Raw genomic sequence first — 21,337 nt, forward strand, 5'->3', positions numbered from 1 at the left:
GCGGCGGGCACAGCAGCTCCACCCCGCGCGGCCTCCCCTTCCAGGCGCCGTGCGGGGACAGGCGGCCCCCAAGGGCGGCCCTCGTCTTCGGGCTCCACAGCCCCAAGAGGAGAGGTGCAAACGGGGCGCCCTCCTCGGCCGAGACGGAGGTGGGCTCGTCCCCAGGGCTAGGCCGAAACCCAGCCGCTACCTCGGGCTCCTTCGCGCCCCACCAAAGGCTCTTCTGGAGGCTTCCCCGGCCGGCCCCTCCGCTTCCCCTCGCCGGGCCGGAGCCTGCCGGCAGCTCTCAGGTCGGCGCTGGCGGGGAGTCCGCGGCGTCGCGGGAGCCCGGTTCAGCTCGCCGCTCGTCGCCCGGGGAAAGGCGCGCGCTCCGGAGCCAGGGAGGAGCCGACCCCGTCCCTCGCCCTCCCCGCCCACGGCCGGCTCGCAGGGGCGGGGAAGGGGCGGAGAGGGAAGGGGCGGGAGGGGACCCGCCGCGCCGCCTCTCCACAAAAGAGCTCAGGCCCGGCCCGGCGCCTTGGAGCGGTCGCGGCCCGGCGGGGCTCTTTGTTCGCCGGTCGGGCAGCCCGGGAGCAGGCGGCGCGGGCGGACAGGCGGGCCGGGGGCGGCCGGCGGGCATGAAGCGGCGGCGGGGCGCCCTGCCCCGCTCCGCCGTCCTCCAGCGGCGCCCTCCGCAGTGAGTTTCGGCGCGGGCCGGCAGGCAGCCCCCGAGGCGGCGCGGCTCCTCCTCCTCCTCGCCGTCCATGGCGGAGGCCCCCGGGCGCGGATGGCGGTGCCCGTCCGCGTAGGCAGCCCCCCGCGCGCGGCCGCGCGGCCCCCGGGCGCCATGGCGGAGTGGCGACAGTGCGGGCGCTGGCTGATCGACTGCAAGGTGCTGCCCGCCAACCACCGCGTGGTCTGGCCCTCGGCCGTGGTCTTCGAGCTGGCGCAGGCGCTGCGGGACGGCGTGCTGCTCTGCCAGCTGCTGCACAACCTCTCGCCCGGCTCCGTCGACCTCAAGGACATCAACTTCCGTCCGCAAATGTCGCAGGTAGGTCGCGCTCCGGGCGGCGCCTCTGCCCGCCGCCCCCACCTCGAGGCGCGGCCGCCCGCCCGCAGAGCCTCTCGAGGGCCGGCGCCGGTCGAGCGAGAGGGGCGGCGGGGAGGACCCCGACCTCTATCCCGGAGGGGCTCCCGGGAGCTCCCGCGGCGCCTCACCTCCCGCGCGGGGTCCGGGAAGCGCGTCCCGAGAGTCCCCGGAGGGCGCCCTGCCGGCTTCCTCTCGCGGGGATCGGTGATGCGCGATGCCGGTGGCCCCTTCCTTGGTCGGGACTTTTAGCGAGCTGGCTTCGTCGTCTGCCGTCCGCGCTCTCTGCGCAGGGCCGGGGTCTACCGGCCGCAAGCGGCTGGGCGGCTCGCTGCCTAGGCAGGCTGTCCGTGGGGCTTTGCGGCGGGGCCGCCCCGGAGAACGGCCGGTTGCTGAAGCCTCCCTTCACGCCAGGCTTCTGGCTCAGGGCTGCGGGGGGGGGCTTGCATCTCCTGTTGGGGGAACAGGTTGGGGGGCCTTTGACGAGGGAGGTGTTGCCTTCAGGCCCTCGAGCCCCGGGAGGAGTTGCAGCCCGTGGGGCTTTCCACCCGGGACTGTTTCACAGAGTGAGACTCCACGGAGGGGGGGGGCTGCTTTCCAGGCAGGGGATGGTCCGTGTAGGCCTGGCTGGGAGGAGAAATACCGGTGGGAGGGAGGGGGGGGTGCGCTGCTCCTGAGAGCACAAATCTGAACCTCACAAAGTTTTGTGGAGCGAATTTTCTAATGGAGACTTATTTCTTGCAAGGGAGGATATGATGGGGAAAGCCCTGCATCCTCCCAGAGGAGATTCTGAGGGTGCAGGGTGTGTGTGTGTGTGTGTGTGTGTGTGTGTGCTTTGGGTCTAGGAGCAGCTGCAGAGCTCCCCAGCTTGCATTGGTGCCCTGGACTGTGGACAGGGAAGGAGGAAGTGAAGGTCATTTAAAAGTGTGTCTGTGTGATGTGCAGATAAATTCTGCCACCCATTCATTCACTTTGCTTCTGAAGGGAATTTAATTTGCTGGAAAGCACCTTCAGCCTGGCAGAAAGGAAGGCAGGGAGTGGTCACTCTGTCCTGAGGGGGGAGTCCTGCTTTTTGGGAAGAACTGGCCCTTCTTGGACGGGCAGAGGCTTCTTGCCTAGGAAGGCACGTTCAGGGACATGCAGCGTCAAAGTGGGGTGCTGCTGACTCAGCATTTGGTCTCAGGGAGTCCATGTATCCGTGTGTTGGCACCGTTGCTTTCCCCATGTGTTTGCTGGGTTAAAGACCTCCATTTGTATCTCTTGTGCACAGAAAATAAGGGAAACGTAGGAGGGCTAATTCAGGAAAGTAAAAAACTGAAAACTAGATTAGGGTTCAGTATTGAGGTGGTCAGCCTTTCTCCTCTGCGTTCCTAGAACCAGCCAAGCCTTGATGGAGAAAAGATGGGGAGAGACTGTCTGAAAGCAGAACTCGCATTCTGGGCTAGGCGGTCCAAGCAGAGGAGGGACTAAACAAAAAGCAGCCCATCATCTGAAAGAAGTTGGGAGGGGGGAGCAGGTAGAGGATGGGAGTCACCCTGAGAGCTACCCAGGGAGGCAGGGATGGTGAGGGAGCCCTTGGCAGCAGCTGATGGAGTCTGCCTGGTTTGTGTGGTGTTGTAATATTTGAGCTGTTAAGTGAGCCTTGCCGATGAACAACTGCCTGGCTGCCTTAGAGTCGAAGGTGGGTGCAGAATTGCCTGAGGGGGGTGGCAGCCCTGGCACGATGGAATTGCTGCATGGAAGTCAAAGGAGCCTCGGGCCTCTTTGCTGCTCTTCTTCGTGGTCGCCGTCCATGGTCAGCCTCCTGCTCTGCCCAGTGAATGTGGCAATCTTCCCTCCCGGCCCTCAATCTAAGAGGGATTCATATTTTAAAGAAAGGGGGGAGGGGTGGGGGTGGTGGAGAAGGACACTCCCAAGGCCGTCAGCTGTAGATAACCCACCCTGCACTCCATGATGAAATATTAAGCATTAACTTTATAAGGCTGATAAAGGTTTATAGCCACTTTTAATTTCCTAGAATTTCCCTAGAAATTAAAAATGCGGAAGACAAAGAAATGGTGATTGGTGTTTAGACCGGTCCCTCTCCCCTTCTTCAACCTGGGGATGGATGCCCTGCAGCCTCGGGGGGGGGGCCCTCAAGCCCAGGATTGCCACTCAGTTCACTGACAGGACTCAACTTCTGGCCCATCCAGTCTGGCAGAGCTGCTGTGTTCTCAGCCACCAAAATGGTGACATCCGGCTGGCTCCTCCCCCTGCCCCTCCCTCCCTCCCTCCGTCTTGGCAAAGGGGCATCCGTGGACCCCTCCGGACGTGGGCATTGGCCCTACAGCTTCCAAAAGGGGCATCCGGTTCCTTGCCGCTTTCAGAGTTGTGTCTACTTTTTCTTCAGAAGGGCTGCAGAGCGCAACCCTGCTGCCCACGAGGTTTCCTGAAACTATAAAAGTGCCGGGTGGGTGGTGGGGCTGCAGGAGTTCTCCAGAAAAAGGGCATAAATCTGTGAGAGGAGAGCCGGGCCAGTGGAAGAACTGCCTGCTTTGGGACCAGCTGGGGGTCCCAAGATGTCCTGGCCCCTTCCTTCTCCCCCAAAGCTGACTGTTACTTGTTTGGGAAGCTTCTGCCTCATTTCCCAGGCTGCCCTCCTCCCTTTTCAGCTATGGCAGTTGGCTGGTGTCTGTGTGTGTCTGTATACGTGTGTGTGTCTATGTCTGAGAGCAGCCTCTGCACTTTTTGTGCAACTAAGTCAACACTTTGCTCTCGTCCCTTGCCTGATGCCCGCAGTGAGCGACGGCCTTCACGGTCATGGGCAGCCATGTCGTTGCTGGCACACATGGAAGCCTTTGCGTGAGTGTCATTTCCCTGGCCCCAGATGGGGAGCGAGTGGCCACAGTTGTGATGGTTTGTTGTGATTGTGTGTATATAATAATAATAATAATAATAAAGTTGGAAGGGACCTTGGAGGTTATCTACTCTAACCCCCTGCTTAGGCAGGAAATCCTATAGCATTTCAGACAAATGGCTGTCCACTCTCTTCTTAAAAACTTCCAGTGTTGGAGCATTCACCGCTTCTGGAGGCAGGTTGTAGAATGTAGAATGTAGAAGCACATTCCTTTGAACTTCCTTAAAGGTTGGGGAGCAGGGGCGGGGTGAGTCACTTATGTTGTGGGTCACAACATTGAAATTTGGAGCAAAATGCTAAATTTTAATAGCGCCACCTCTGCCTTTTTTCCTGTTCAGTTAAGCTTGAACATTTAATGCCCAATGCCTGTGGGGAGCACTTTCCCGTGCCAACTCTGATGCTGCATTCCCTGCACTTCTCTGGCTGGAAGTAGTAATAATGACAATAGTATTTGTATAAGTGCAGCCGCACAGCTGAAAAATGTTGTGCTCTCAGAACTGAGCCTTCAGGAGCAAAGAAGCTTCGCCTGTCAGAAAATTTTCTCTTCCTGCTGGGGATTAAGCCAGGAGGGCAGCTATTTTCATGCCCCCCTCCCCATCCCCGCTGTGCTGGAAACCGGCTGCTGCCCTGATTAAAATGTCATAAATAAGTAAATAATGGCTGGGCTGTAAGAACCTTTGGTCTGTCCTGCTGCTGATCTGTCCAAGATCCGTCCTGACTGACTGAGGACTCTCCTAATCCCAACAGAGGTGTGTGTGTGTGTGTGGGGGGGGAGATCCCTGCTAAATGCTGCCGGTGTGGGGCTTCTTCAAAGCTAATTGGCTTCCAGGAAGGCAGTGAACATCTCTGGCCTGGAAGCTCCTCTCAGAGTCCAAATATTCTTTGGCTTTTGGCAGCTCGCCTGGGCTCCACGCCCTGCTGCAGACTCTCGGATCAGATCCTTTTAGCCAGGACTGACCAAAAGGAAGAGTTAACTGAGCCTGCTCAAACGTGTGTGACTCCATCACTGGATTTATGTGAAAATATTGACAAAGATCTGCATATTTTATGCATGCCAGAACTCGTGTAGCACTCGAAGCAAATGCTACAAGATCTATAGATGTCTTTAAAAAGTAAGTGGAATTATTAAGTTTTTGAGAGTCAAAACCCTTGGAGACCTACTTCAATTATCCTAGAAGTCTTCTTTAAATCTTCATTTGCTTGGCTCTGCCCTCCCTATTATCCTGCTGTGGGTAGGCGTCCTTTCCTAGCCCCTCCCTCCTCTTCCTCCACCCCCTCCATCTTCTCTTTGTTGAATTTTAGATTTGGCAGTCATATTCTGACTATGCCGTGGCCCTGCGCTTATGTGTGGGATTTCGACAACTGTCGGTTGACTGCCAAGGTAGTTTCTAGAAGGCCTTGCAGAGAAGGGTGAGCAACACACTGGGCAAAATGGTCTGGTCTGGCATTCATTCGCACCATTTGCACCAAATGCAGCACGTGGCAGGGATGTAGCTGAGGCTCACAGCTCGCCTGCCCCTTCTGCCTATTACTAAAAAGTCCACACTTGACAAAAGCCGGGAGAAGCAGTGGAGGCCAGCATCTGGTGATGCCCTTGGCATAGGGAGGGTTGTATCTCAGTGTGTAAGAGGAAATGACAATTAGCGCGTATTAATGAGCAAAGTTACAGTATGTTGTTGTGAAACAAGAAAAAGATGGAGGTTGCAATGTCCGGGAACTGAAGGGGTATCATGTTGTAAGTGAAGAGATGAATGCCTGCAAGCAGCTGAAGAATCTGGTTTAATTTTGAATGAAATAGGATGATTTGGGTGAATTTGGGCTTTTGGGGTGCTTGTGAAAAGCAAGAATTCATACATTAGGATCTTTACATCGCAGTGAATAGTGATCATGGAAGGACTGAATTCCAGTTTTGGAAACCTTATAAAATGTTCTGAAAGAAGGACATGGCAGGACTGGTGACATGATGGATGGATGGGAATGAGAGGAAGGAGGACAGAAAAGCAATTTAAGAATGAAAGAGAAGGGGGGGGCTCTCTGCTGAGGGGAAAAAAGCCCAACCTGTGGGCTTCAGATGCATAAGTGTCCTGTTTAAGCATAATTCTGTCCCTGCATTTACATACAGGGCCTGCATTGAAAACGGTGAATGGATGGCTGATGTGGAAAGTCAGAGCTATTTGAGGAGGGGTAGTAAAGGGCTGAGGGACTGTGGGAGAGACCCTGATTTGGGAGTGTTGGGAGTGAATCTTGGGAAATGACCGGGGGATGCAGGACTGCAGGAGGAGGAAGTTGCAGTGTCAGAAGTAGATGGGTCTCCCAGCAGGAGAAACGGAAAGTGGAGGGAAGGAGGGGGGGGAGCAGCAAGGAAAGTGGGGGGGGAAGATTTGGGCTACCAAATGTGAGCACAGGGCGTGGAGTTCTGGGGATGGGGAGACCGATGAAGGGGGGAGGGCAGGAGCTGGTGGGGGAGATGGGCGGGACAGACACAGGCAACCACAATGGAGCCAAAATTGCTAAGGGAAACATTCGTTAAGTGAGCTTTGCTCCATTTAACAACCTTTCTTGCCACAATTGTTAAGTGAATCATTGCATTTGTTAATTTAGTCACACGGTTATTAAGCAAATCCGGCTTCCCCCCCCATTGACTTTGCTTGTCAAAGGGTCACGAAAGGGGATCATGTGACACCTTCCCCCCCGGGTCACTGCGATCGTCATAAATGGGAGTCAGTTGCCAAGCACCTGAATTTTGATCATGAGGATGTTGCAACGGTTGCAAGTGTGAAAAATGGGTCATAAGCCACTTTTTTCAGTGCCGTTGTAACTTTGAACAGTCACTAAATGAACTGTTGTAAATTGAGGACTGCCTATCCTTGCAAAACCATAGTGGGAGAGAGAAAAGGGCTAATGGAGCCCCTTGCAGAGGGAATGGATGGGGGGCGATCCGGAGACAGCTGGGCCAAGGAACAGATCGGAAAGGAATGCCGTGAAGGCCCAAGGAAAAACACAGAAAGGCTGCCACGAGGGGGACAGGTTGACAAAGTGAAACTGGAGTAACCTTAAAATAAGAAGGCAGTTTACAGATTGCTAAATCTTTGGTTATATCGAGGACTAGAAAAGTGAAATTATGTTCTCTTCACAGAAGGCAGACTCAGACACAACAAGGAGGGGCTGGAACAGGATTTGAAAAAAAATCTAATTAAAAGAGCATGACCTGGGCAGCTTTTCTGTGTAGACCAACTAACTGCAGGTTACAGAAAAAAACATGTGAATGGGAGAAAGTCAGCTTAGCGTATCTTTGTTCAGTAAACTTACGATGGCGATCAGGCTGGGATGATGGGTGGTATGTCTGGCCGTGGAGTTGAAGATGGACCCAGGAGGGTGTAGCCTGGACAAGTGGGATGCTTAAGAAACGCTTCCGGACTAAGACGGGAATTCCTCTGGCTACCGTCTCATGCATGTCCTGGCAAAAGATCTGGAAGGCCAGGCGTGTCCCAAATATCAGGTGGCCGAATCTGGATATGATTGGACTGAAGGTCGGGACGTCGTTCCTGACGGGGAAAAGAACACAAATGATTGCACGTGACACATAAACAGTGGAAAGTAGTGCAAAGGGGTACATTTTCTTATTTTGGTAAAAATATTTACTAATAATGAAATTATAAATTCTGGTAGAAAAGTAGCATCTGGTAATACTGTATGTCTGCTGTGAGGAATGGACGTCTCTTGAAAGACGTGTGTCAATATGCCTAGGTTGCCACAATGACATTTGAATTGTGTAGGTCTGGAGAAACAGCAGTCAGGGTCAGGGCAGTGGTTGTGGGCTGTGTACAGTGGAGAACTGCAGTCTTAGTTCTGGGCCAGGCTTCTCTGCATAAGCCAAGAAAAACTGCTACTCCTCAAGGAAAGATTTGGAATTGGGTTGGTATAAATTGATCAGTGAAATAAATATATGAGAGGAAGGTACCCCTTTGCACATCAAACCCATCCGTTTTGCATCATTATCTGATCCATTGTGCCCAACCTCTGGTCAAGGGCAGCCCACCTCCCCCTTTTCTGCCAGGACTGACTGATGAGGGCCGGGGGAAGGAGACAAGGAGCCCAGCTATGAAAACCTGGGGAAGGCCAGGCTGTTCTTTGCACGTGCACCAGAAGAATTTTACGGACCCCGGTCCCTCCCCCCTTTGAATTACATTCCCTGACATCTCCATAGCTCTGTTGGAAGAGAGAAGGCTTTGTCTGAAAGGCTCTAAGCAGATTTTGGCACTAATTCCTGCAGATTTGTGGTTGCCTCTGTTGAGTAGAACCAGCGTCCACCCTCCATCCCTACAGCCAGGGCTGGAAACCGCCCAGAGCACCGGGCAGTGGTCCTCTTGCTTGACCAGGGGTGGATGGCCCACTTCAACGGCTCGGTGGGTCAGCAAGCATCTCTGATAGGACAAGTGATTGGGAGGCGAACACAGGCTGGTTCTTGCCATGGTCTGGTTGAATGCTCGGGGACATCTCCATGTTGGTTGAAGCAGGAAGTTCCTCACTCTTTGCCACGTTGATATTTTCTAGATAGCACATCTGAATATGAAGCTGTGTAACATGTAAAATGCAGCTGCTCTTACAGAATGACAGTTGGAAAGTGAGGGTCAAAGGAACTCCCCTTGTTGAAGATTTTAATCTTGCTCCAGGCATTATACTACCCTCTCTGTCTCAGGCAACGTGGATTTGGGGTCCTGCCAGGCCCCTCTGAAAATCAATTCAGCATGGATTTGCTGCTGAAGAGAGAGTCTTTGAGGGTCCCCTTATCCTTGGGGATGTGGCTATTTTCAAATGGGTTCCATGCAGGAGTTTGGGGGTTTTTCCTTCCTAAAAAGCACCTGAGGAAGAGCTGGCTTTGGCAGCCCTTTCCCCTCTTCCACTGCCAGCTGCTCTCCTAAGATTGGGGAACGGATGCAGGCTCTGCCCCAGCTGACTGACCCAGGAACTGGGGGCTGGTAATATGAATGCCGATGGTGGCTTCTGCAGGATGATGGGAGAAGCTGGGTGAGGAGGGAATATCCAAAACTTCCTAGGATTTGCCATTTTTTACAGGCAATTCATTCCTTCATTTGCTCAAATAGCCCTCCCCATTACGAACTTGCTAAAAACAAAAGAAGGGGACAAAGCCAAGCCTAGTCAACCACTAAAATGGTCAGTGGAATGTTAAGCTGCTTTTGAGAAGCTCAAACGCCTGTTCGCAGCTGAACCAGTTCTGAAGCATCCTGACCCGACAAAGTCCTTTGTCATACAAGCCAACGCGTGCAATGTGGCTGTGGGAGCAGTACTGCTGCAAGAAAATGAGAACGGACATCTGCAACCCTGCACTTACACCTCCTAGAAGCTTTCTGAAACTGAACAACGTTGGGCAATATGAGAGAAAGAGGCTTATGCAGTAAGATGGGCACTCCTGGCCTGGAGGCACTTAGAAGGGAGTAAAATACATTTTGAAGTGTGGACTGATCACAAGAATTTAGAGGCCCTGAAAACTTCTCATAAGCTCTCCCCTAAACAAACACGGGTACAATATTTCGACCGTTTTGACTTCACCCTGTGCTAACTTTCAGAGGAAAATAATTTCCTGGCTGACTCACTGTCACACACAGTCCAAAGCAGAAATTGTTAAGCCAGTTCTCCCGTCCCATCAACTGGCAGCTCAAGTAACCACTCGGGCATAGACAAGAGGAAAAACCCCAATAGCCAGTGACGTGACTTTTTCCCTTAAAGCTGTCCTAAAAGATGATAAATGGTTCCAAACTCACAGCAATGTTTGCTTCATCCAAGATAGGCTGGCTTGGGTGGGGGTGGGGTGAAACTCTTATGTTTCAGAAAATCAGAGACTCATGGTTCTAGGGAGCTGTTCATGATTCAAAAATTCAAAAATCCCTCAAAAAGGACATTGAGAGCTATGTAGCCAATTGTCCTGTGTGTGCCTTGGCCAGGCAGTGGCAAGGGAAAACACTGGGACTCCTTCAAGCAGTAGCTGAGCTTTCTATGGACCTTATTGCGGAACTCCCCGAAAGCTCAGGAAATATAGTTATCTGGGTGGTCACTGATTTATTTTCTAAACAAGTGCATTTTATCCTGTGTCAGAAGATCCCATCCACCTGGGACCTTGCCAAACTATTTCTGTATCACATCTATCAACTACATGGAGCATCCCAATGCATCATCTCAGATAGAGGAGTGCAATTCATTTCTAAGTTTTGGTGGGTCTTCCTAGACCTACTGGGCACTGACCAAGGACTCAGTTCCAGTCATCACCCTCAAATGAATGGGGTGTGTGAATGAGCAAATTCAGGATTGGAACTGTACCTCAGATGTTTCATTAATTATCAACAAGACAACTGGACTGTTCTCCTGCCATTTGCTGAAGTGGCATACAATAACTATACACAGCAGCACTGGTTTCACTCCTTTCCAGGTGGCTACTGGTCAAGATTTCAAACCCATGCCTGAACTCCCTGTCAACGACCCAATGGTGCCATTTTTGAAGGAGTGGGTCTCCCAACTACAAAATCCCTGGCCTGTAGTATGAAAGGCTCTCACAGAAACTCGCGATGCCTATAAAGCACAAGCTGACAAAAAGAGAACTGAGCTAAAACCTTTCAAAGTGAGAGACCGAGTTTACCTTTCCACATGTTATCTACAGTCTCTTCAACCCTCCAGAAAATTGGGACTTAAATTTGTGAGGCCCTTCCCCATCAAACATTTTATTAACCTAGTCACAGCAGAATTAGACTTGCCAAAATCCCTACGCCGGATCCATCCGGTCTTTCACTGCAGTTAATTGAAAATTGAAATTTCCTCACCTCTTAGACCAGTCCCCCCCCCCGTACGTGTACTGTTAACTAATGTTAATAGGGGGGACAACATTTTGAGGTGATTCTGGACTCTCATATGCATAGGGGTAACCTCTAATATTTAGTGGAACGGAAAGATTTCCCCACAGGTCAGAATGAATGGGTCAATCAGTGACATATTAGGGCCCCTAGATTAGTGAAACATTTTCACAATCAATATCCTGACAAACCTAACTGAATGTTCTAACTTTGTTTTTCTCTCCCATGTTTGTTATGTTGTGCTCTACAGGCTTAATCCCTCCCTTTTGGGGTGGCAGCATGTCAGGTCCCCATTTGGGTGCCCTGCCAGTCAGTTGGAGGGGGAGGAGGTGGCTCTGGGGAGCATTCTTTGCAAGCTTTCACTTTTGCTGTGACCGCATGGGAATTAGGGAGGGGGATTGTCTTTGGAGATGGGATGGACTCTCTCCCTGCCAGTTCTAGCCTGACTCCAAGGTTGCTGCGCCCTGAGGATGACCCGCTATCTGTCCTGTAACTCAGCGCTCTCAAAACAAACTTGTGGCACTGTATTGGCTGCCAATGGATGGTTGGAGGGGGGGTTGGGTTTCAGAATGAGAAGAAGAGCTTGATGCTTTGCGCAGAATCACGGGATCATTAGATTCCACCTGACCCAACTGCAACCATTGTTTCTCAGTAAAAGTTCTTTTGACTGACCACATAGTGTCAAGAGTCGTGCTTTCCTGAGGGGGCCAGGTGGGGCAGGTCCTTACACCAGCTTTCCCTTGTGGGGCAGACTTGGAGTTCAGTTATTGTTCTCCCTGTGACCTCTCGGGTTTCAGAGTTGACAGCACAGTGCTTTTTTCCTCTGCAGCCTCAAGAAAAGCCTCCCCCCATATTTTAGTAGAAGACTGCCCTTTAATTTGGGAGGGGGGCTTCAGACTCTTCATAGTGCTTCCCATCATTGGATCCTCACCTACAGTTGGGACTGCTCCAGTCCAGGACCTGGAACTGGGTGCTGTTTCTCCCTCGCCTCCCTGGGAGAGCTGCCTTCCCAGTGGAGGGGGCAGAGGGGCCTGTTCCCCAGAAATTTTGCTCAAGTAGAAAAGAGAATGGGTGGTGGGAGGCTAGAGCACTGAGCTCTGAAAATGCCCAGAAGGTCTCGTGCCTCCCCTCCCCCATTGCCTGGTCCTTCCTATGCCCAGCTGGGCAAAGGACTCTGATATTCCTGGCAGAGTCGTGGTATTTCCCAGGAATGAGAGGGAAGCCTGTACAGTGAAGAGACGTTTGCCTTCAGAACCTTCAGCCAGTCACTTTCTTTGAGCCCAGCCTACCTCACAGGGTGGTTGTGGGGAAAACAGGAGGAGGGAGGAGTATTTGGTATGTTCCCTGCTTGAGCTGACATGTCAGACCACCAATCACTAATTGGCAGCTAACAAAGGGCAGATGAGATGATGGCTGACCTGTCGGGTGAGCCCTCCATTTCTCCCCCCACCCCACCCCACCACATGACTTGGGAAGGAGAATTTAAGCCGTCTGGGGATTTGTGGAAAATCTGCAACTGCCCCTGAATGCAATCTGCGCTTGGCAGTTGTGAGTCTTCAGCTTGCAGGGTATTAGGGATCAGGAACCAAACAAAGCCATGCAGTGAAATTCATTAAAATCCTTTTATGAGGCTCCGCATTGGTTTTGCCCTCTCAAGGGTAGCAATACAGTGGGAGGTACTTTTTCCCAGGGCTGGATGATCTATGTCAAAAAAGCCTCAGTTTAATGTTTAATTAAACTGTCACGGCAGCCGCCCCAGCTCACTGTCCGTGCCCCTCTGCCACATTCCCCCCCATCATCAACTCGGAGGCTTTGGGCGGCAATGCCTGCTGGGGCATTCCTCGGTTTCAGGGAGAGGGACTGGCCCAGGGACTCCCTGGCACATTGAGTGGCAGGGCTGAGACTCCCTCACCTGGGGGCACGTCCAGTTGCTAGAGGTTCTGAAGGGGTGGAATGGCCGACTTGCATCTCCATAGGAGGGGAGGGCAGAGCAGAGTCCTTGCTGACTGAAACTGAGCAGCTGGGATTTAGTGCAGATTGCAAGATTTTTGTGCTCCAGTCCCTGATTCTTTTCTGACTGTTGCATTGTTGAGATACTTAGAAATGGGGGTGGGTGGGTGGGTGGCAGGAAAAGTGCCTGCTGAGGAATCACACAAATTCTAGAGAAGTTTCCTCCGAAAATACTTTATGTGTCTGTGTAACTGGGACTCTGCTCTCGTTCTTTACCAAGCATTGGGGCTTCAAATGGCGGCTTGCAAAAAAGGCCCTCCTCCCCAAAGTGCTGATTTTGGAGGGAAAATGTTGCAGCATTTTTTCCTGGCTGGTTCTCAAGGCCTGGGTGAGAAGCCTATTGAAAGAGCTGGTCCAGGCACTGGCTGATTCCACCCCCACCCCGTCAGTTACTCACGAGCAGCCCTGCTTTGGCACCAGGAGATCTGTGGGTGGCGGCAGTAGCGGCTTCCTCCTTGCGTCTGCCTCTCTGCCTTTGGGGAGCCCTCTCTGGCTTGGCGCGGTGGCTGCTTTGAGGCTTCCATCCGTGCTTCACTGTTTGTACTGAATTTGCTTCGTATTCTTTCCATTGAGTAAAGAGTAACGGGAGCTGCGTCAGGAGGAAGCAAAGCCCAGCTTCTGGCTGTGATGAACTGGGAGCAGAGACCTGGTGGGGAGCTCCAGGTCAGTGTCGGCTCCTGGCCAGAGCCTGCACAAGTCCCGGCAATTTTCTTGCAAGCTTTTTCAGAACCCATTAGGGCTCTGAGGGAGAGACTGGCCCAAGGTCAGACTGCTGGCTTCCTGCCTCTGGCAGGATTAGAACTCGGGTTTTCCCCATTTCTAGCCTGATAAATTTACAAGTGATTGAATGAATGCAGCCATTTTTCATTTCCAAGAATGTTTCCTAGTCCTGCTTAGGACCTCCTGTGTCCTCTGGGAGAGAAAGAAGGTGAGGCAGCAGCCGGGGTTTATGTGTGTTTGTGTGAAGAAGGGTCCGTGGAAGCAGAGATCGTGGCTCAGCTCCTGGAATTGGGTGGCTGGGCTCACCATCTCGTTGCCAGGCGTCTCCCCCCCCTCACCATAATCCTGCTATGGTTCTCAGGGTGAGTTCCACGATTGACGTAGTGTGGTGTTTGTAGCTCCCCACTAGTGACACCTGCAGCTTAGAGAGCTAATCGATCTGTCTTTGTTTTGGTTTTCAGTTGTCCCCGCAAAGAAGATTCACGCTTGGCACCGCCCGTTGGCAGAGGCTTTGTGGGGTGGGGGGTAGAGGAAGGCAGCGGGGTGGCCATCTTCCTTCGCCAGGCAGGTGCAGGAGGAGCCCCCAGCCCAGGTCACAGCAGAGCGGCACCCCATCAGTGGCCGCGGGGGGGGGGCGATCCCCTGGGGAAGAGCTCTCGTCATCAGGGGAGGCCCAAGCAAAATCTAATTCCTGTCATTGGGGTTTAATTTATTTTCTGCCCAGCCTTCTGGATCAGCTGAGTCTTCAGATAAGAGAGGATTGGTCTCCCCCAATTGCCTCTCCTCCAGGCCAAACACACTCCAGACCCCCCCCCCACGTTTCACTCTTTTTCTCCTGCTATCCTGCTGCAGTTGTGTTGGTCATGAAGGGGGGGGGGGCAGAAGGAGCAGCCTCTTCAGGGACCCGAATGACCTGACCAGGAGGTGGGTCACTGGGCAGGTTGCCCCCCCCCATCTGTCTTCAGGGCTGCTTTGTGTGAGTAGTCCGGCTTGGCAATGAAAGGGGGGCTGTCCTCAGCCTTGGGGAAGGGGCCAGCAGAGTGAGGAGGGACGGGCATTGTGGAATGGGCTGTCTTGGGCAGGCTGGGAGATGGGCAGGCTCCCCCAGGCTTAGGAAACAGGATTTCAGTGCTGTTGGCTTTTCAAAGATGCTCCTCTTTTTGTGAAATGTTCAGAGACTTCTGCTCACCCACTGTGGAGAACAGTCTGTCTTTGGGGGGGGGCTCTCTTCTGGGTGGGGCGGCTTCCAGTGTGCAAAGGCCCCTTGAAGAGCGGCCTTCTCTCCTGCAAGGAAAAGGGAGCCATTCAGAGGAGAAACACACATGCAGACTTTGCAGAGCAGGACCAGCAGGCGGCGGGGGGGGGGGGAGGCCTGTCTCTGGGGCTTTTGAGCAAGGGGGGGGCAAGTATCAGCTTGGGCTCCACCCTTCACTTTGTCCCCCAGCCCCACAGCTGCAGCAACCGTTCCTGTATTGTCGTCCCCCCCATAGAGGCATTTTTCTTTAGCCCAGTGACATCTTGGCTGTGCTTGCCGCAAGAGAAGCAGCGGCCCAGCCCTGCCTCGCAGCCAGAACGCACTCAGGGGAGGGTCTTCCCGCATCCGTCGCTGCCTCTCTTGCCCAGAAAAAGCCTGCAGCAGTGGGGAAGCCAATGGGCCAAGGTCTCCTCGGAGCTCTGGTTCAGAATTGGGGAGACCCCTGGCGGGCTACCACCTGGCACACACAGCCTCTGACCTGAGGGCCAGAGACCATGCTGGTGTGCCCGGGGATAGCCCGCCAGGGGTCTCCCCAATTCTGAACCAGAGCTCCGAGGAGACCTTGCTCCATTGGCTTCCCCACTGCTCGCTCTGTGTTTGGAGGGCAGAAGCTGGTGCTGAAGGCTCCCTCGCAGGGTCCAGGGGCAGTAAGAAAGAAAGCCCCCTCCCCTCCCTCTCTGCAGCTGTAGGGCGGGGGGGGGAGGGCAGTGAAGGAGGCGCATCTGACTCTATGCAGAACTGCCCCACCCAGCCCCAGCGGGATCCTGGTTGTACTAGAGGCTGGCAGTGCCTTGTCCAGGGACAGCACAGCTTCCCCAACCCCGGACATCTGTGCTCTGCCAAATTCAATCTTTCAGCTACAAAAATGCAGGTCCTGATTTTTTAATAATCTTGTTTAATAACCCCTTTGCAGGGTTGCCTCTTCTGCCTCCACCAAAAGCTGAGAAGTGACTAGTCCTCAGAACACACAGGGATTTGAACAGAATGGTGTGTGTGTGTGTGTGTGTGTGTGTGTGTGTGTGTGTGTGTGTGTGTACCCATGCAAAAATGGAGTGGCCAATGGGGAAGTTGGAGCTCCCTCTGGTGTGTCTGACAAGACCACAAAGACCTCATCTCTCAGCACCCCGGCCACCAAGTCCGGGCAAGAGGGGGAGGGGCAGGGGTCTCGCTGGCTTCCCTGGACCAACCTTTGGTTCTCCTTTCAGCACCGAGCCTGCTGAAGGCCAGCTGGATTGTTTCGCCTTGGGTGGGTCCCCTAGGCGGAGGGGGCTGTGTGAACCCAGGATGTCCACCCGGGTTGAGGGTGTTGTGTGGCTGCTGTCTTCCATGTCCGAGAAACTGCCTCCCCTTGGGAAAAGCGCTAGGGATGAGGCCGCAGGGGGAGGGAGTGGCCTTTGTCCTTTCAGCCCCCCCCCTGTGGTGGGTCTGTGTGGGAAAGGCTCTCAAGGGCTCCCCTTTTCTTGCAGTTCCTTTGCCTGAAGAACATCCGGACGTTCCTCAAAGTCTGTCACGACAAGTTCGGCCTCCGGAACAGTGAACTTTTCGACCCCTTCGACCTCTTTGACGTGCGGGACTTCGGAAAAGTAGGTGGGGCTTTGGGGGCGGGCAAGCGCGAAGTGGCTCTTTTCCAGTTTCTAAAGCTCCCCCCCCCAGAGGAAAAGGCCTCTGAAGAGGGGCTGGAGCTGTGAGGAGAAGCACCTTTTGCAACCGCCCAGAAGACCCTTGAGGGGTTGGCAGTCCCTTTAGGCAGCCGTTGGCAACGCTGGGCCCAAGCAGGCCTCAGGAGAGGCGTCTCCATGTTAGGTGCAGCGCTGGGGGGGTGCTCTTGCTCAGCGCAGAAGCCTCCCCCCCACTGCTGCTGATGCTTGGACAGGGGTCTGGTCACAGTGAGGCCTCCGTGTCCTGCCAGAGGCCGCTGGTGATCCTTGGAGAGATCTTGTTAATCCCGGTTGAAGCTGTTACGTTGCCTTCACCTTTCAAGACAAGAATCACAGAAAGTTGCATTGTTGAGTGAACGGAATTCTTTTTGCAATTCATAGAACAACTGCAGTTATTCTACACGTTGAGAAGGTTGGGCACATTTAGGGAAAAACGACCCGTGCTGCCTAAATCCTTGCAAATATCAACCGGCCAGTAGCTTTTTCATTAAGTACCTTCCAAAATCACAACTGTATTATGTAAGAAAGAAATCTTTGTTGTGGAGGGGAGGGTTGAAATGAAATATGGCATGTTCCCTCTCGCCCGTTGAGCTCCCAATTTTGGCTCAAGCTCTTTCCCCAACGGGTGACGTTGAAGCTGGTGCATTGCAGGCTTTTACATTTCACAGGGAGGGGCAAGGGTGTAAATATATGTGCTGCGCTGGGCTCCTTGGGGGGTGAGAGAGGAAAAGAAGCTCAGCCTGTGTTTTCTTGTTGGGAAACCCAAATTGGAAGGGGCCTCGCTGAGCTCCCCTTGCCTCTCTTCAGCCTGACTCCAGGTCCAAACCTGCCAGGAGCTGTTTCAGGGGAAACAGTTGCAAGCGATGCGTGTAGACACTCGTGTGGACTCGGGAGAAGAATTAAGAGGTTCACTGGCTGACTGCACAGCGATCAGGCTGTGTGGCTGTGGCTCTGTAATAATGCTTTAAATTCTTTCTCTTTGCATTTATCTCTTGATTTCTACTTCTCAGTGATGCATAGCTTGAGTTCCCTGAACCACAAACCTACTATTTCACATTAGCCGGGCTGAGCATGTTGCACAACACAAAGTCACTCTGTCCTCAAAGCGCTTGGAGTTCCCTGTTTTTTAAAGAGAATTATATTTATTTTCATTAGTTTTGTGCCTGGACCAGAGAGTGTATATTTTCACGGAAACGTAGGTGTGGATGTGGGCAATGGCGCTGTTTTCATAATTCCTCCGAAATCTGAGAGTTCATTTAGCAAGAAAGCACATTTCAGCTTCTAGACCTTTAATGATGGATCTTAAGTCATTGTGCAGCTGGCTGCAGCGTGTGCCTGGCATGCCTGCCAGCGGTTCAGCTGAATGGGGTCCCTATTGCTGCCCGCTGTGGAGAGGAGTTCCTGGTCTTCTCTCGGGTATGCACAGGGTGCAAACAATGCTGCATCATTGGCTGGAACTCGGTGTCGAGTACTCCGTGGTTGCACATTCAGCAGCTGATCCAGGGTTTGAGGTCAGAGGTTGGGAGTTTGGGCACGCAGGAGTCCCACCAGGGGTAAAAGGGCCCTTGTCTGTCAGCTGGTGGGCATCCAAAAAGGACCAGGTTAGTTCCTGCAGATGAGGAAGGCCCAGATCCCCTTTCAGAGGTGGCACTCTTGAGCAGATGGTCTCCTTAGACCAGTGCTTCTCAAATAGTGGGGCGTGCCCCCCAGGGGGGGCGCGAGGCTCCGTAAAGGGGGGCTCGTTTGACCTCGGCAAATACTGTCATATTGGATTTCTAGATCGGATCATCCGACTCACTCGCAAGCGGCAGCCCGACGCGGAGGACAACATGACTGCCAACACACGTGACACATGCAAAGGACCCGATTGGATAGACATGATGCTCTATCCTGATTGGCCAAACCCGCCCGTGTGACTTTTGGACCCAGAAATCGGTCCTCTGTACAGAAAAAAATTTTTTACAGTCGCGCGGGGGGCGCGAAATGTTTTCTTCTTCCTTGGGGGGCACGACAGAAAATAATTGAGAAGCACTGCCTTAGACTGTGAGACTTGTGCGCTGTACAGTTGCACCAGGCCGGGATGGGCAAGAGCACCTTCCCTGATGCTGAAGGCTCCTGTTAGCCCATATCTAACACCCTTTCATTCAACAGCCTCCATTTTGATTTTAATGACTGGGATAGACTTGCTTTGAATTAGAATGGGGGCGAGGCTTCACTCCCACGGCCAGCTGCAGAAGTTCCGTTGCTTTCTCTAGAAGTGAGCGTCACGGAAAATGAAATGAGGCCAAGCAGAGAATAATTCTGTTGGATTTGTCTGCCACCCTAAACTGCTCTGAGGGGCTCTCACAGAGAGCCCCCAACCGTAATTAAGTCCTGGGACAAGAAGGATCCTGCTTGGAGGGGCCTCTGGCTGGGGCTGGTGCATTCTTCCTGACCCACCTTGGCCTCTTGGCAGCTTTTGATACGCTTGACCCTGATGTCTATGACGGTTCTCAATCATCCAGGTCCTGACTGTCATGATTGTTTTTTTCAAAGAAAAAGTCCAGTTGCCTCTTAAAAAAGCACCTTTGGGACCTTGACCCTGATGTCCTCCTGCCCCCTCAGGGGGTCAGGGCTGCAAGGCCCTGTGCTAGGGTCAGGGTGGTCTTCCTTCTCAGCGGCCCTTCAGTTACAGGCAGTGTTGGGGGGAGAGGTCAAGCCTGAGACTCAGCCGTAGGGGCTTTTCCTGCTCCCATCATAGTGAAGCTTCTGAGGAAACCGTCCCGTGACGAGTGGGGAGACGTGATCAGGCGCTGAGGGTGGCCATGGTTGTGCCTCTGTCCGGGTCCGCCATGCAGGCCCTTCCCCAGCATCTGCCATGGGGCTGTGGTGGGGCTCAGCCCCAGGAAGACCAAGTGGCTGTAGGTGTGGGATCCTCCTGGAGTCCAGGACTTTGCATTTTTACTTCTGGGAGGGAGGCTGCAGTTCTTTCTGTCCCCTGGAAAGTCCCCCGATGCTTTCAGCTCCTGCTGGAAGGGCCAGGCACAAATCCATTGGGGCACCATTCACCATTCCCAGTCGCTCCGCCGCAGTTGGAGGGAAAATTGCAATGGGGAAGGAGGAGGGGCGCCTTAGAGCTAGGAAGGCCTTCCCTTGGGTGGGGCTGAAATTGGGAGCCTCTCACTGAGTGGGCTGGTCTGGGAATCCCCTGTGGGAACCCCCTGTTTGTAGCTGTGAGGAATCCCCCAGGCTACAAATACCACAAGACGACCTCCTCCCCACCCCACCCCCTCCCCATGGCACGGAGGAAGCCTTCCCTGGCCTGGGGCGAAATGTCTGCAGGAGGCCAGATGTGCCCGGCCTGCAGGGACACGGCTGAGGCAGGAACAGACCCAGGGAGGCCCTCTGAGGCAGCCCTTCACTCTTGCACGGTTGAGCAAGCAGGGAATCTGAATTGATTCATGATTCTCGGAAGGGATTTTATTCATCTGAAAATGGAAACATCTGCTCAGGGACTGTTGCACCTGCTAGCGGTTGGTTTGGCCAAATTTGGCTGCTCAGAATGGAGACAGAAAGACACCCGGCGTCTCCAGCCTCCCTGTGTTCCCTCTCAAGGCTATGAGACAATAATTGAACTGTTGAATACTTCATGACTGGAACATTTGCCAGACAATGTCAGTTGCAGGAAAGGAAGAAGGACAGGAGGAAAGCAAAGACCTTTTCAGCCTGGAGAGGGAGGGAGATCCTCAGGGTGCGAGGGACAATGGTCAGTCTGCCATCCCAAAGTCTGGGTCTTCGTGCTCCGCTGGAGGGCAAAAGACAGGTGGAAGGGGGGGGGGAACTGGCTGACCCCCCTCTTTGAGGAGCAGGGCAACAAGGGCCAGAGCAAAGGCAGAGGCGGGAGTGGCAGCCGTGGCACCCGGAAAAGGCTTTGGGTCTGCACTGCCACCAGTCCTGTGGAGTTGACCGAATGACTCTGTGAAGCTGGGGCAGCTGTGTCCTCCCCCGCAAGTGGGAGGAGGACCACGGGCGGCTGAAGTCCTGGGCCGGAAGCCTGGACTGGGCAGGGTCTCTGCGTCTGCAACAGGCGGACTCTCCCCTTGGTGGCATTTTTTCCTTGTCTGCAGTGAAGCCACTCATCTAGCAGCTTCTGCGAATCTTCTGCTGACATCTGGTTCCCACGGCCACAGTTGAGTTTCTGGAAGAAAAAAGAAGAAGGGGAGCGGACACCTGGGGCAGCCCCAAAGCTGGACCCAAAGGCAGAACTGCCCTTGTGCAAGAGAGCTGGAAGGTTGAGCAGTCTCCGGGGCCCCTCCGTAGGAAAAGCCCAGGATCCAGTGACCGGGGGACCATTGTTGGCTGCCGGCAGAATTATTGATGTGTTTATTGGTGGGGGGAGGTGTATGGCTCCAGCTGCCACCTTGTATTTATCAGCACAGTCTTGATTTTGCCCCCCCCCCCCGTAAAGGCTCAGCTTGGCTCAGGGCCTGGGGGAGGGCTGTGAAGAGGTGAGGTTGTGGGGCTGTTCCCTTCCCCTAGTACAGTGGGGGTCGAACGACCATTTCACGGGGGTCGCCAAACCACGCTGTCCGCCATTTTTTTCCCTTTTCCCTAGCTGTCCTACTCCTTCTTATTGGTGGCCACACCCACTTGGCCACACCCCTGGGGGTCACCACAACACGGGGAACTGTATTATGGGGTCACGGCATTAGAAAGGTTGAGAACCACTGCCCTAGTATCTTGGGCGGGTTGGATGCCCTGGAGGAAGGGTGGGCCTTCCAGAGAGGTCCCTCAAAACAGAGGTAGAGAATTGGAGGGGGGGGCTGCACTTCTCTCAGTGCCTTGAGCCCTCTGAGCAGTTGAGAGTCTGCTTCTCTAGTCCCATCGGGG

At 53.7% G+C, this 21,337-nt stretch overlaps 1 protein-coding gene across 7 annotated transcripts in view; it reads left to right on the top strand.

Moving 5' to 3' along the window:
* Positions 1–470: 470 nt before the first annotated feature.
* The window catches only part of VAV2 (vav guanine nucleotide exchange factor 2), a 109,512-nt gene continuing 88,645 nt past the window's right edge, over positions 471–21,337 (top strand). For 2 of the 7 annotated variants that reach the window (XM_039348352.1, XM_039348351.1), the window contains exons 1-2: positions 473–1,030; positions 16,277–16,393. In XM_039348352.1, coding sequence (XP_039204286.1) covers positions 767–1,030; positions 16,277–16,393 — 381 coding nt within the window. In that variant the 5' untranslated portion in view covers positions 473–766. Of the gene's footprint in view, positions 1,031–16,276; positions 16,394–21,337 lie in introns of all 7 variants that reach the window. The other 5 variants (XM_039348350.1, XM_039348353.1, XM_039348355.1 and 2 more) reach the window with 5 other exon arrangements.

The sequence above is a fragment of the Crotalus tigris genome, unplaced genomic scaffold (assembly GCF_016545835.1).
Source record: "Crotalus tigris isolate CLP2741 ecotype Arizona unplaced genomic scaffold, ASM1654583v1 scf7180000018142.649072, whole genome shotgun sequence".
Classification (NCBI taxonomy): domain Eukaryota; kingdom Metazoa; phylum Chordata; class Lepidosauria; order Squamata; family Viperidae; genus Crotalus; species Crotalus tigris.